The 12,738-nt window shown below is 45.8% G+C and overlaps 1 protein-coding gene across 1 annotated transcript in view; it reads right to left on the bottom strand.

Annotated features, from left to right (window-relative positions):
- Positions 1–2,534: 2,534 nt before the first annotated feature.
- Positions 2,535–12,738, bottom strand: part of LOC307074533 (uncharacterized protein) — a 20,748-nt gene continuing 10,544 nt past the window's right edge. The window contains exons 2-5 of the mRNA XM_079734713.1: positions 11,798–12,738; positions 10,732–10,829; positions 4,728–4,829; positions 2,535–4,091 (exon numbers count right to left, since the gene is read on the bottom strand). The exon at positions 11,798–12,738 is cut by the window's right edge and continues 78 nt beyond it. Coding sequence (XP_079590839.1) covers positions 4,065–4,091; positions 4,728–4,829; positions 10,732–10,829; positions 11,798–12,707 — 1,137 coding nt within the window. The 5' untranslated portion in view covers positions 12,708–12,738 and the 3' untranslated portion in view covers positions 2,535–4,064. The remainder of the gene's footprint in view (positions 4,092–4,727; positions 4,830–10,731; positions 10,830–11,797) is intronic.

The following is a 12,738-nucleotide window of genomic DNA, read 5'->3' as shown; positions in this document are numbered from 1 at the left end:
CTACGCCCGTACGATCATTCTCACGATGGATCTTGCGATCCATCGTAAATTTCTTTGGAGCGTTTCCCGAAACTCCTCTTAACATGAACGCGCGTTCACTGCACTCACGAAATTCGTAGGATTGTAACTGTCTACTGACACGGTGCTGAAATGGGCTCCGTAGGAGGGGGAGACGCAGGAATGTCGCAGGAAAATGGGGTTAAAAAGCGTTAAAATATCTCCCCATCAAGGCCAACAGCAGAGTATCCTACGAAAATAATATACTGCAATAATATGAATGCTAAAGATATTAAAACACAATTGATTAGGCCTAGGCCGACATATGTACAGTGGGGCAAAAAAGTATTTAGTCAGCCACCAATTGTGCAAGTTCTACCACTTAAAAAGATGAGAGAGGCCTGTAATTTTCATCATAGGTATGATGAGAGACAAAATGAAAAAAGAAAATCTAGAAAATCACATTGTCTGATTTTTAAAGAATTTATTTGCAAATTATGGTGGAAAATAAGTATTTGGTCAATAACAAAAGGTCATCTCAATACTCTGCTACATGCCCTTTGTTGGCAATGACAGAGGTCAAACGTTTTCTGTAAGTCTTTACAAGGTTTTCACACACTGCTGCTGGTTTTTGGCCCATTCCTCCATGCAGATCTCCTCTAGAGCAGTGATGTTTTTGGGCCTTCGCTGGGCAACACAGACTTTCAACTCCCTCCAAAGATTTTCTATGGGGTTGAGATCTGGAGACTGGCTAGGCCACTCCAGGACCTTGAAATGCTTCTTACGAAGCCACTCCTTCGTTGCCCGGGCGGTGTGTTTGGGGTCATTGTCATGCTGAAAGACCCAGCCACGTTTCATCTTCAGTGCCCTTGCTGATGGAAGGAGGTTTTCACTCAAAATCTCACGATACATGGCCCCATTCATTCTTTCCGTCACACGGATCAGACGTCCTGGTCCCTTGGCAGAAAAACAGCCCTAAAGCATGATGTTTCCACCCCCATGCTTCACTGTAGGTATGGTGTTCTTTGGATGCAACTCAGCATTCTTTCTCCTCCAAACACGACGAGTTGAGTTTTTATCAAAAAGTTATATTTTGGTTTCATCTGACCATATGGCATTCTCCCAATCCTGTTCTGGATCATCCAAATGCTCTCTAGCAAACTTCAAACGGCCCGGACATGCACTGGCTTTAGCAGGGGGACACGTCTGGCACTGCAGGATTTGAATCCCTGGCGGCGTAGTGTGTTAGTGATGGTAGCCTTTGTTACTTTGGTCCCAGCTCTCTGGAGGTCATTCACTAGGTCCCCCCGTGTGGTTCTGGGATTTTTGTTCACCGTTCTTGTGATCATTTTGACCCCACAGGGTGAGATCTTGCGTGGAGCCCCAGATCGAGGGAGATTATCAGTGGTCTTGTATGTATTCCATTTCCTAATAATTGCTCCCACAGTTGATTTCTTCACAACAAGCTGCTAACCTATTGCAGATTCAGACTTCCCAGCCTGGTGCAGGTCTACAATTGTGTTTCTGGTGTCCTTTGACAGCTCTTTGGCCTTGGCCATAGTGTAGTTTGGAGTGTGACTGTTTGAGGTTGTGGACAGGTGTCTTTTATACTGATAAGAAGTTCAAACAGGTGCCATTAATACAGGTAAACAGCCTCTTAAAGAAGAAGAAGTTACAGGTCTGTGACAGCCAGAAATCTTGCTGGTTTGTAGGTGACCAAATACTTATTTTCCACCATAATTTGCAAATAAATTCTTAAAAAATCAGACAATGTGATTTTCTGGATTTCTTTTTTTCATTTTGTCTCTCATAGCTGAGGTTTACCTATGAAGAAAATTACAGGCCTCTCTCATCTTTTAAAGTGGGAGAACTTGCACAATTGGTGGCTGACTAAATACTTTTTTGCCCCACTGTATCAGTCCTAATCCTGAATGTACTGTGTGTACATTTTTTCACAGCATTTTTCCCCCTGAAATAATTCCATATTACAAAAATCAAAAATAGCTTGTGTGACAACTACATTTATCTTAATGTGCTGATTTCTGAAACATGCTTTGCGCAGCAAAGAGAGCCGACTTTATCTGATTCAGCATAAGGTTTCATTGATTGGCGCGCACTCTAAGTCTAGAATATTTGTAGACAATAAAAATGCAACGTTCCATAATTCAAACGCAGAGGCTAGGGATTGACACACGGCTATTGCTGACCCGATTAGGAGAGCTTGGTTTAGATCCTGTCCATATTGTTGGGCAGGATGAAGTAGGCTATAGATCTTTTTACACTGCCAAGCCAGTTCGGTCGCAGCTTGGCACGCCCGGCGATTTCACCTTCTTATCTCAAGTTTCCTGTGTAAAACCGAGGGGGTCAAATCCCCCGTTCGTCACGGCGCGGGCTTTCTTGGTTCACTGGAGAAGGTGGGGCTGCGTACTGAGTCTCTGACCTCTTTAGAATAATTTGTATAATTGCATACTCCCGAATGTTGTAATTTTTTTATGAATGAAGACACCCGCATGCAATAATGAGTTCACGTCTGAGTGTAGACTACAAACGCGATTAACTATGGTCAGGACGTTCGTTACTTTCTAGACACAGTCCAATAAATAGTGAACTTCATCACAGCCTCACCGAAGCGCCTACAGTGCTTAATGCAAACAATCGCAAAAAAAACGCCTGCAGAAATTCTCAGACACCCGCTGGTCTCAGCATTATGCATGTCTACAGTAGCCTATGTCTTCTGACATTGATCAATATGAGGACATTTTAACCACAATGGTTGAATTAAAAGATGGAGACAGCACGTGCACCTTGAAAGCGACCTCAATGAGCAATGGAATCATTTGATTTTATTATATGCCCTGTGACGTGGCGTTTGATCGGTACATTTCGGCTGCGCATGTATTTTTTGAATTTTAAATTGTTGCAATAAATGATGTTGTTGTTGACCTCTAACATGTCTATATCTTTGCTGTTTAAATCTAACAGGAGTCTATGAGTAATATATCGGTGGTAACCATTGTTTTTGGTTGCAAAATTGTGCCAGCTGGGCATTCTGTGGTATTGGATGTGTTTTAATAAAACACATCCAATACATGGAATGTCCACTGGTGACGCCACTGAGGCTATAGTAGGCTAACGATGCTCTTAGCATACTACGAGTACCCCTGGAGTCCTCGTTAGCTACGAGCGTTTTTACGACATTCGTTACCAACGATGCTTTCGGGAAACAGTGTGAAAACTGTACGATGCTCGCACGACGCACTGCACGATCCACCTAGGCTAACGATGCTTTCGGGAAACGGGGCCCTGGTCCTTCTCTCTCTTGTTGGGGGATAGCCCAAGCGTTGGGGTAAACGGTAGCTGTCCCGTTCAGTTATTGTTTGACATATAACATAGAGGAACACTTGACAAACATAGATGACAAAGGGGCAGTTACGTTCCCCGTAGGAATCCTTAATTCTGGTGTATCCTTGTATGAGGGCGAATAGGCTTCACATAGTCTTACGGTTTATGAGTGTAACCAAGTCTGAGCACCATGCTGTCTATCCAGACACCATCTTGCTTCTGTCCGCCATCTTGGATCCCTCAGGTGACCATAATCAAGGCCAATCAAGGGAGCCACTCCCACAGTTACCATGACAACCAGTTACCCACCATCTTAATATTACCCAACTGTAGGATCGTGACACAAGGCATTTAATTGAAAACAGATATGGTTGATGCCAAAGCATAATGGGAAATCGATGCCATCTCTCTGCCACGTAACGCACATGTGAAGCCTGCGGCCCGAAGAGGATCATCGTGAGATGCGCAGAGAGGTCGCTTTGGAAGAGCGTGTACGGGCTGTCACTCTTGTTGTCCCTGCCAACAATATCCAGTTCTGTTTGACCTCTCGCTGACCGTGTGTTAGCGGTAGTCTGGGTTCACCTGGAAACCACCTTGTCGTGTCTCCATTTGTTGGGTTCATCTCGTTTCCCACAGAGGCCGTAATCAAAGGTCCTAAGATTATCGTAAGGCGATATAGGTGTTTCTTCATTGTCACTGTAAAGGGACAATAGACTTCCTTCAGCTCATTCCCGGTCGTCCGTGTTCACCCGCTGAAAAAAGTGTTGCTTCAGGGCGGCTTTGGACTTTTATCATGCTACATCGGTGCCACAATAAAAGCGTGCTGAAGTTCAAGGTTAATAATGAAAAAAGTTGAGCCTATGAAAAAAACCTTTCCTAAACAAATTAGGTGACATCCCACAGATATATAGTTATAAATATTAAAACTCTACATAATAATATTAGAGTAATCGCAATAAATATACTTTTCAGCTCAAAAGACGTGCAGTGCATTTGAGTGCGATATACGTCGATACGTTTATCATGATTATCGCTTGGATTATTATTACTTATTTTTTTATTATTAATATTAGCATTTTTATTATTCTCTATTTATTGAGGGAGGGCCAGATGACATCCACAACAGTAAACTGTACAGAAATCAAAGCACAGCAACATAAAACGTATCATGCTGATTAGCAACAAAACACCACAAGCAACAGCAGCCGGCATGGGGGGTTCAAAAGCATCCAACTCCAACCCTTACCCTAACCCTGCTCTTAGAAATCGGTGGATACATCGACCCAATGAGAAAAAAACACAGGACCCCAAACCGCAAGAGCATTTTTTGAACAACATTTACAAAGTGGATGCACAGTGCTGGAGTAAAGTGCAGCTTTTGGGCATACCTCCGACAGGTTGAGGGAGTAGGGCGCTGGGTCCCAGCCCACCAGGGTCACGTTCCGGTACAGGGAGCTGGTTTTGAAGTGATGCCTGCGTCGGGCCATAATCTGGGTGGGGAGGGTCGGGGGTGGAGAGAGAAGAAGAGGGTTTCCGGGTTGGTGATGATGAAGCCATCTACACAGAACGCTATGCTGTGGTGACCCATCTGTCACCATCTGATGAAGGTGTATATAAACCATGAGCAAATAGTTATGTTTGGTTTGTCATTATGAATAGACAATTCCAACTTTTACCCTTAATAACTATGGTTGTGGGTCAATTGAAAAAGTGAGTGTGTGTGTGTGTGTGTGTGTGTGTGTGTGTGTGTGAACACCTGAAAAAACATCCCTCTCTTTTTCAATGAGAAACAGAGACAGACAGACAGACGATGACATGGTGACACATGCACACAAACATAAATCATAAACGCTCGCTTATACCTATAAACATTTATAATAAATAACCAAACAAATACAACCCTGTTGTCTATAATCACAGTCCAACGGCGAGCCCATGGCTACACACACAGTATTTATTTTAGGCCCGACTGCAATCACACATATTCATTCCGAAAAATGATGCACTTTGGGAGTAGGGTTTGGGGTTCACGTAGTGAGTGTTGTCTGTTGAACACGTACACAGTGGTGTGAAGTGATTTATCTCTACTGCTCAAATGACAGTAGTTGAATCGCGTTTTTGTGTGTCAAAAACTCGAAAAAGATTTTCCAGTAAATTTATGTATTTTAATTGGCTATCTCTGGCCGAACGAGGAGACAACGTAGTGATTGAGCCACTGGCCCGCTGATAAATGCCCTTTGCTTCTGCAGTATGATGAATGTTACGAACTGGGTGTCAGTGGCGACACTACTGGTGTTGTGTATTGCCTGTTTAAGTTTGTCCGTCCTGGGAATGCGGTCACGCCCTCTCTTATGCTACGTGCTGACGTTGTTGTATGTGCCTTCTCTGAGTTCAATACTAAAGCAGTGCATATCTAATGCTCACGGTCTCGTGTCCTTATTAGTTGTTGTACCGAGTATGATATCCTAGTATACAATAAAACTGGCGACGAGGTAATGCGTTCTCACGCTGTGTTATTCTCGGAGTAAAGTCCGAGGAGAGACGTCTTTTCGGCGAATATACGGCGCGAATGGGTGGCTGGCTGTGTGAGGCTACTAGCTGGCTACTGCAGGGTGAACGGAAACAGAGGACTGAGCTGCGGCGGGAAATAAGGAATCTCCGTAACAACGAGGCTGGCAGTGAAGACACAGGAAGGAAAGTAAAATACAATAAAAACAAAAACAAAAACAGAATGGCGGCTCTGATTGTACATAACCGACCATTAGAGGAAAACACTGAACCATGGAATTCATACACCGAAAGGTTCGGATATTTTGTGCTTGCTAACAAGATTGCAGATGTGTTATGGGATACAAAACATTTAACTTGCTGCGCAGTCTAGTACAACCTGCCAAGTCAGGGGATTTGCCTTATGAGGAAACAGTGACAATCTTGGGAAATCACTACTCCCCTATGCCACTGGTGATCGCAGAGAGGTTCAGATTCCACAAAAGAAATCAAGAAGAGGGGGAATCAGTTTCACAGTTTGTAGCTGTTCTGAAACAATCATAATTATTATTAATGTTTTGGAGTTTCACTCAATGACGCCGTACGTGACAGATTGGTGTGTGGTCTACGAAGTGAGGCTATCCAATAAAGACTGTTGTAGGAGGCTAAGCTGACACTGGATAGGGCTATAGAGATAAGTACATCAATGGAGATGGCTGCTCGAGAAGCACAGCTGTTGGGGGCGTCCTCCCATGTGCATAGGTTGTCTTTTTAGTCCAAGAACATGACTGCAACAGGCAAGCCCTGCAACCGCTGTGGGAATACAGCACACCAGGCAACAGAGTGTTGGTGTAAAGACTTAGACTGCCGAAACTGTGGTAAGAAAGGTCATATTGAACGTACCTGTAAAATGAAAAAGACCCAGACACACAAACAGAATACAGAGACAAAGAGAAGTGGCTTCCAAAGAAACAAGAAAAAACAAGTAAATAAGATGGAACATGAACAGGATGAGCAGAGTTACTCAGATTCTGATGATGAAGATACAGTGCATGTTTTAGCTGTTACAGACGGGGTTGATGGTTACTGGGTCACGCCACTGTTGGAAAACAAAACAGTACGGATGCAAGTGGACACTAGTACCCGGGTTCCTAGGGTATCAGATGCTGTTTACACAGAGAAGCTGCAGCACCGTACTCTTCGGGAGACAAAGTTGAAACTGAGGACCTACACTGGTGAGCCTGTCCCCGTGTTAGGAGTTGTGGATGTAACAGTGGAACATAGCACGCCGAAATACTCTTCCACTGTACATCATTCAAGGAAACCTTCCAGCACTACTAGGCCGCTGGTGGCTGGAAAAGCTCAGACTTAACTGGCAAGAAGTGTTTCAGGTCAGTGATGGTGACACAAGTCACTTAAAGGAGATCTTGGAAAAACACTGCCAAGTGAGAACTCGGCAGCATGAAAGACATTACGGTTAAACTCACAGTTAAACCAGGGACCACACCAAGGTGCCTCAAAGCTAGACCTGTCCCATATGCCATCAAATTCAAAGTAGAAAAAGAACTAGACAGATTAGTCAAAAGTGTGGTCATGGAACCAGTGAGCACAAGTGAATGGGCTACACCAATTGTTCCAGTAATGAAAAAGGACGGAACTCCAAGGATCTGTGGTGACTTTAATTGCTCAGCAGTATCCTTTACCCCTCATACACAACCTCTTTGCTGGTTTGGCTGGAGGGACGAAGTTTAGTCAAATAGACTTATGTCAGGCATATCTTCAGACGCACGTGGATCCAGAGTCACAGGAACTACTTACCGTGGTAACACACAAAGGCCTCTACAGATACCGGCGGCTCCCTTTTGGGATCACATCTGCTCCAGCACTGTTCCAAAGAGCAATGGACCAAGTTCTGAGTGGGCTACCAGGGGTGCAGTGCTACCTGGATGACCTGCTTATCACAGGACCAGATGAAGAGTCACACTTAAGGAACCTGGATGCTACATTACAAAGGTTTGAGGAATATGGTCTGAGGGTCAGGAAAAACAAGTGTGAGTTTTTCCAACCTTCCGTCGAGTACCTGGGACATGTAATTGATAGCACAGGACTTCACAAGGCACCATCAAAGGTGAAGGCTATTGTGGACGCTCCATCCCTAAAGAATGTGAGCCAGTTGAGATCATTTCTTGGCCTGCTGACATACTATGCAAAGTTTGTGCCTAACCTTTCAAATCGACTGAAGCCACTACATGAGCTCCTAAACAAAACCAAGACATGGAAGTGGACAGACAAATGTGAGGCAGCTTTCAAAGATGTGAAAACAACTCTCTCTCAATGAGAGGCAATCACCCACTTTAACCCCAAATTACCACTTCAACTAGCATGTGATGCCTCACCCTATGGTGTTGGTGCAGTGGTGTCACACATCATGCCATCAGGAGAAGAGAGACCGATTGCCTTTGCATCAAGGACACTGAGCAAGGCAGAATCCAATTATGCACAGATTGAGCGGGAAGCATTATCTATAGTGTTTGCAGTGAAGAAATTCCATCAGTATCTTCTCGGGAGAAAATTCGGAAAGACTTGTACAGACAATGAAGCAGGCTCTAAGGTCCTCTCAAAATACCCAGTCCCTCAACCGGCGCCTCAGTGCGTTCCTGTTGTCATACCGGAACACACCTCATGCTACGACAAAAGTGTCCCCTGCCTCAGCTATGTTCAAGAGACAACTCCGCACCCGACTCGACCTACTGAGACCTAAAAAGACAAAAGAGGTTGTACACCTTAACCAGAGAGCTCAAGTGGAGTGACGAGGCAAAACAAAGCTGCAGAGTTTTACACCCGGAGACAGGGTTCTCGCCCGGAACTACACCAAAGGTGTGAAGTGGATACCGTCGACAGTTGTGGCACAAACAGGTCCTGTGTCATATACAGTGGAAACCAATGACCAACTCGTTTGGAAAAGACACCTCGATCAACTGCTCCACACTACTGGTGGCCTGGACGGCTCACCTGAGCCCATTGTTTCGGAGCTGGTGGCCTGCCCTGAACCGTTTCCATCAACCGAAGAACCCCTGCAACAACCTTCGGAGATGAACACTGTTCCAGACAGACCTACTCTGGTGCTGACCCCAGACAACCTGTGCCCGAAACCTGGGCCCATGGCGTCCTCACTTCAAGAAAATGTGATAGACTTACATACAGGTCATACTTACCCCAAAAGAAACAGACAACCTCCTGATAGACTCTCATTGTAGTTTAGAGACTAACCCTCAACATTGGGGCAGAATAATCCCCAGGGTTCAGTCTGGGAATTGAGGTCGTCTACCCTCTTTCCCTAGTTCAGGCTTTGGTTCCGTAATAATAATAATTTGTTGAACGTTACTTTGGAAATGCAGATACTTTTTTTTAGAGAGAATACTGAGACAGTGAAATGTTTTTGATTTTGTAAGGTTACTTCAGAAGTAAAGGGGAGGGATATGTGGTGTATTGCCTGTTTAAGTTTGTCACGCCGTCTCTTATGCTACGTGCTGACGTTGTTGTATGTGCCTTCTCTGAGTTCAATACTAAAGCAGTGCATATCAAATGCTCACGGTCTCGTGTCCTTATTAGTTGTTGTACTGAGTATGATACCCTAGTATACAATAACTGGGATCACTGAGAACAACTGACATTTACATTTCATTTACATTTAGGGCATTTAGCAAACACTTTGATCCAAAGAGACTGACAACGATTCACACACACTTATCCACACAATTTATGCTTGTCGCCCATAGGTATCGCGAGAACAACCTCTTAAATCTTTGAGAATGCTACTTTAAGTCATTGGTACTGAATTTAGAAGTAACCTACTTATTCTTTACTACTTATCTAATCACAGTAACTGTACTATTTTCCAGTATTTTTTGAAACCCAATAGATGCAGATTTGACGTGAGCAGCATGCTTCTCGTTACTCTTACCAAACAGTCAGTACCCATCCCCCCACGCTAGAAATACAGCGTGAGACTGTGCGACATCACATGCTATAAAGTACACGGCAGTTAGACTCTGAGAAAATAAAGATTCCCCCCAGGCTAGCTAGGACTATGAGTATGTGTATCTGTGCGGGTGTGTGTGGGTGTGTGTGTGTGTGTGCATATATTTGTGTGTTATGATATGATGCGGGCAGGAGGAGAGACGGAGCTAGAAACACTGTATTTTACAGGTAGCCATTAAGTCCTTTGGATATAATTACTCAGTACACACTTACTACATGTCTTAGCCAAGAATATGGTTGTTTGTACAAAATATTCAAAATAAGTTCAATTTATCCGTACTTAATGAGTGCTTCACCAGTAAGTAATCCCATTGAAGTACAGATGAGACACAGACACTGTGATATATATATGGCTTAGCTTTGTAGCTATATGTCTCCCCCTAGTGGTAAGAAACAGCCATCTCTTGACCATAAGGCCATGAGGCCTCCTGCCCACTGCTCCCGAGTTGAGAGGCATTTTTAACAGAGGTCTCAACTCGGCACTTAGTAGTATAGTAGTATTTAGCATTGTGTAGCATCTTATCCTAGCTATCTTTGCTCTGTACGGATATTGGGTTGGCCTAGCAATTGTAAGTGCTTGGCACTTACAATTGGCACTTACAATTACAATTGCTTGGCACTTACAATTGCGGATCAATCACAGCCCTTGCTGTGAGTGTACGTCGCCTCGACGCAAGGTCAAACATTTTGGGAGCTGCGCTTCAGCCCCTTGCAGCGGAGCAAGGAGGACCATTACTAAGCCTTAAGGGTTATCAGATGTTAGGTAAATGAGAAATGTGACAAAGGTAAGGAAGAGAAATTGAGGAAAGAAAAAGCGAAGAAGGACAGTGAGGAGGGATTATCCATGGTAGTCCATTCTCTCACCTGAGAGTTGATGAGGCGGATGGTGGTCTTGTTTCCGACGTCCCTCTCATAGCCCTTTGTGGGCGCTGCGTTGAAGCGCAGCACTGCATCATGGGAATCTGAGTACCACGGGCGAAAGAAGTTGAGTTTTTGAGTGGCACTGTCTCTTTAATGAAAGGCAGCAAAAACATGTTTTTTTTATTGTTTTTACTTACAAGCGTAACATGCTGTAAGCATTGCTTAGCTCTGCACATTTTCGTTATTTTTGTCGGTTTTGTGGTCGTTCTTTGATTTTCTAAACAATTCATATACAGTAGGGAATATTTATTGTAACATAGACCTACCCTCTCCTTCATCATTAACTATAGGTACAGGCCATCCATCTGCAAACTAAAGATCAAAAGGTATTTTTCTTCTTAAGGGCTCTTTATGGTTCCACGTTCACGCAGCGCAAGGGGGTTACGAACCCCTTACGTCCTTGCGGACCCTCCTTGCCGCAAGGGCCGGACGTGCGCTTCCCAAAATTTGTAACCTTCCACCGAGGCAACGGAGCAACAAGGGCTGTGATTGGTCCGCTTACTAAAACCCGAAACCCAGAACCATAAACATTCACGACTGTGTCGAAGTGTCTGCGTGGTCAGTGCACTACTGGAATGTGCGGCCATAAAAAGGCCTTAAAGGCTGAACCTGCTTACCGCTAGATGGCCATACACTAATCTAGAACTACAACACTCTAAAGAAACACTTAATGCCTCATGTGCAAGATTTATTGGAATGCCAAAGCTCCATATCTGTGGGTAAATCTATATGTAGCACTTTATAAACTTATTTTATAATAATTTATTCATGACTGTTTTAAAAGTTGTCACCTTGAAACCCTATCAGTGTGTCAATCATGCTAATTTCAAACAGGTAACCTTTTTCTGTTGGCTTCGCACAACCAAAAAAACCACACACACACACACACGCACACACACACGCACACACACACACAGACTCAACGATATTTATATATAAGAAGATGAACCATTGGAGCTCCTCAAAACAAAAACAGAACAAAAAACACAAAAGAAACCACAAAACCAACCAAGCGTACCGATCTCCTCCCCCAGGGAAGAGTTCAAAATGGCGCCCGCCGACATGACCACCGCGCACGTTTTGAACTCTGACCCCATCGCTGGGGGCGCCAGGGGTCTTCTGGGCACCAAGTGGGACCAGCCGAGGCCGGCGAACGGTTGCTGGCTGCCGTCTAAAGTCCCAAGTCGCGCCTCGCTCTGAAGCTGGCAGCGCAGTTCCGGGCCACTCCTTGCCCCCCCCCCCTGGCGCGCCTGGAAGGCCACCTGGTGCTTGTTTGCGCTCAGGTAGTTCTTGCGTGCCAGCTGCAGCCTGGGGCTGAGGACGCTGTACGAGGCAGCGCCCTGCCACAGCCTCTGCACCACCCCCCTGCGTTTCGCGTTGGAGCCGGCCACGCCGCAGCGCTCCTGCGCGGCTTGCGTCGGCTTCCCATCCCCCTGCTGCTGCTGCTCCCTGCGCCTCCTCCTTCCCTCCTCCTCCTTCTCCACCTCCTGTTGCTCTCTGCGCCTCCTCCTTCCCTCCTCCTCCTTCTCCTGTTGCTCTCTGCGCCTCCTCCTTCCCTCCTCCTCCTTCTCCACCTCCTGTTGCTCTCTGCGCCTCCTTCCCTCCTCCTCCTCCACCTCCTCACCACCCCCCTCCAGGCCCCCCTCATCCCGGGGGTCCAGCCCTGAGCCCTGCGGCGTGTCGAGCACCTCCCCGAAGCCGGTGGTCCCGGGGGCCCGGAGGGAGCCGGGGCTGACCGTGGGGCAGTTTCCGGGCCCCTGGCGGATGGAGGCCAGGCGGCAGATCTCGGTGCTGCTGAGGGCGTCTCGGACCCGGCTCCACGCCACCGCATTTGGCCCCTTGTCCAGGGAGAAGGACAGCAGGAAGAGGAGCCAGGCCAGCAGGACCGCCAGCAGCAGCTTCCTCCTCAGCTTCTTCATGTCGGTCTGTGCCCGCGCTGGCCCGCGCTCG

This window comes from Pollachius pollachius (assembly GCF_949987615.1).
Source record: "Pollachius pollachius genome assembly, chromosome: 4".
Classification (NCBI taxonomy): domain Eukaryota; kingdom Metazoa; phylum Chordata; class Actinopteri; order Gadiformes; family Gadidae; genus Pollachius; species Pollachius pollachius.
This window is presented reverse-complemented; position numbering and strand designations above follow the sequence as displayed.